This window comes from Phyllobates terribilis, unplaced genomic scaffold (assembly GCF_046119375.1).
Source record: "Phyllobates terribilis strain yellow unplaced genomic scaffold, ASM4611937v1 Scaffold_4172__1_contigs__length_64220, whole genome shotgun sequence".
NCBI lineage: Eukaryota > Metazoa > Chordata > Amphibia > Anura > Dendrobatidae > Phyllobates > Phyllobates terribilis.
The window spans coordinates 61,609-64,221 of record NW_027366924.1 but is presented as its reverse complement, the minus strand read 5'-3'; the positions used below and the strand labels follow the sequence as shown (position 1 = coordinate 64,221).

At 40.2% G+C, this 2,613-nt stretch overlaps 1 protein-coding gene across 1 annotated transcript; it reads left to right on the top strand.

Moving 5' to 3' along the window:
* Positions 1-325: 325 nt before the first annotated feature.
* LOC141248944 (trafficking protein particle complex subunit 3-like) lies at positions 326-1,321 on the top strand. The gene is made up of 5 exons (XM_073669502.1): positions 326-385; positions 523-620; positions 780-879; positions 948-1,130; positions 1,199-1,321. Exons 1-5 carry the CDS (start codon positions 326-328, stop codon positions 1,319-1,321), a joined length of 564 nt encoding a protein of 187 aa, XP_073525603.1.
* Positions 1,322-2,613: the final 1,292 nt, after the last annotated feature.

Below are 2,613 nucleotides of genomic sequence, written 5' to 3'. Positions count from 1 at the left end.
GAGTGAAATACAACAAGTCCAACACCCCTCCGGCATCTGCATTATAAGCTGCCGTCTCGCCGTCGCGTTCGCCGCCTCTTCTGCGTTAGCCGCCCAGGGGTAATTTTTTGTAACGTATGCTATACAATACCGTGAGGTTTTCTTATCTGAGATCAAATTTCCCTAAATTTTTGTCTTTCGATCTAAGATCCATCGCAGATTGGTAATTGGAGAATGATTTTGTAATCTTGCTGAAAATATCAACGCGTCCAAATTCTAGGTCAATTGCAAGTTTGTTTAATTTCAATTCTTCCGTAGGATCACCGTCTCCCGTTTCTGATCTGAAATGCCTCCTCCAGTTGCTCCTCGTACCGGTGATGCGATCTTCGCCAGTGTTGAACGCGTGGTGAGTCTGATGCTCCCGTTTATTCAGTTTAGCTTTTTTAAGTTCCCCTTTCCTTGTTTAGTTTCGGTCGTTCGCTTGCTAGAAAACGATAGTAACCCCTCAGGAAATGCCTTACTGTTGTACAATTGAATTGGCAGAACGCTGAGCTGTTCACACTTACATATGGAGCGATCGTTCGGCAGTTGCTTACTGATCTGGAAGAGGTCGATGAGGTCAATAAGCAACTCGACCAAATGTAGGATACCTTCTCTTCATTATGTCTTTTACAATCTAACAATACCCAGTTTCATTGATGTTTACTAATCTCACACAATAGATGATGACACTGTCCTTTGATTGCTGAAAGTGTAGCACGGAATGTAATCTTTTGTGCTGCCAATTTTTCTTCTTCCAGGGGATACAACATCGGGGTGAGACTAATAGATGAGTTTCTTGCAAAATCAAACATCTCTAGATGTGTGGACTTCAAGGAGACAGCTGAAGTAATTGCTAAGGTCATCTTTCAATACCTCTCCATGTGTGAAGAATGGAACTTTTTTAAACATGTTATGCACTTGTTCAGGTTGGGTTCAAAATGTTTCTTGGAGTAACTGCATCTGTAACGAATTGGGATGCTGAGGGAACAACTTGTAGCATCGTATTGGAAGACAATCCACTTGTTGATTTCGTTGAGCTGCCTGAGACATGTCAGGGTCTTCACTATTGCAACATTTTGAGTGGTGTTATTAGAGGAGCATTAGAAATGGTGAGTAATTTCAAGTTTGCGAACTTGGATATCAAAAGTAAGGATCTTTACCTGTGTTTGACTTGTAGGTGTCGATGAAGACTGAAGTGACGTGGAGCCGTGACATGTTAAGGGGAGATGACGCGTATGAGATGCAAGTCAAACTTCTGAAGCAAGTACCTGAGGAATACCCTTACAAGGATGATGAGTGAAAAATGAACTTTGTTTTTGTTGCTACTGTTTAGCTAAATCAGATAATGGGTTCTTGGTGGTCTAGTAGATTTCCCTATATTGTTCTGCAGGGTGTTTCTTTCTCTTAGAATTACACTGGCATGTCATTTCTATGTCTGAATTCAAGCTGATATTGTTTTCCTACCACTTAATTCTCTGCAAAATATGTCTCGGCATTGGCACTGGGTGTGTCGTTCATCGCGGAGAGGCTAATCTGTAGCGTTGTATATGTTAGTTTGAGAATGATGATGATAACATTTAGAGCGGCAATAGCGAATGGACACTGTGACGTTGTATTCAGTCTAAATGAAGGATCTTCGTGAGTCATAACTATATGACATTACCCAAATCAATTATTGTGAACTTCAAGAACCCTTGAAACCACCATGACCACATCAAAAACATTAGCAACATTTGAGTCACCTTGAATATTGATGGGAAAAAAACAGGTTTACAGGACCTGATGGTCTGCCCCTACTGTAATGAAGAACTTGGATATTGATAATAACACGTGTCTAGTAATAATGCCAACGAGAAGAACTTCCAACCAAAGAGCAAAATCTCTATCAACATAGCCAACACCACCAACACGATCAAAATCGGGGAAACATTCATCATGCTTGAATTGAGAGCAAGAAAAGATGATCCTCGTTCTAATGTGATTCAGACAATCTGACCTTTTAAAAGGATTTCAAAGAAATGCTCGAAACAGCTTCTTTGTGAGGTTTATACTGTTATACTGAATGATACTGTTTATATAGTAAATCCTCCAAGTAACTCCATCTGCCTAATTCAATCTTCTTCTACAATTTCTGCACCCATTCACGCACTTGGTGAAGCATCCATTAGAAATTGTGCTGCATCATTGCCCATCAGCTTGGAGATACATGATGAATTTGGAACACTAGCCTCGAGCAAAGTGATTCTTGATGACCCTCTTAACATGCACAAAACAACCTTCCATTTCCAATTTTGTTGTTGTTGTGCTCATTTCTGGTTTGATGGATCAATGGTTATATACAACAAGCACTTGGAGGCAAGAGGAATCTCATTTTTGGAGTCTAATATCAAAACACTAATGCCTTTGTTTCCTCCACAGGACACAAGTTCAGTTTTTTAATGATTTAATCTTGTTCATGCACATGAGCAACGTGGTTGATCGAGTGGAATCAAAAACATGGTCTCCTCAACCTCCATACACGTCCAGACATTGCTGATTAACTAGTGCTTAGCTTAATCACCCCAGCAGATTGCAATAACTCAACACGCTTAT

What these genes read in the sequence shown, in the direction of transcription:
- LOC141248944 (XM_073669502.1), top strand. Translation starts at nt 326, where the DNA reads ATGCCTCCTCCAGTTGCTCCTCGTACCGGTGATGCGATCTTCGCCAGT. An exon ending in AATAAGCAACTCGACCAAAT is followed by an intron (nt 621 to 779) that starts GTAGGATACCTT and finishes TTCTTCTTCCAG; the next exon opens with GGGATACAACATCGGGGTGA. An exon ending in TTAGAGGAGCATTAGAAATG is followed by an intron (nt 1,131 to 1,198) that starts GTGAGTAATTTC and finishes TTTGACTTGTAG; the next exon opens with GTGTCGATGAAGACTGAAGT.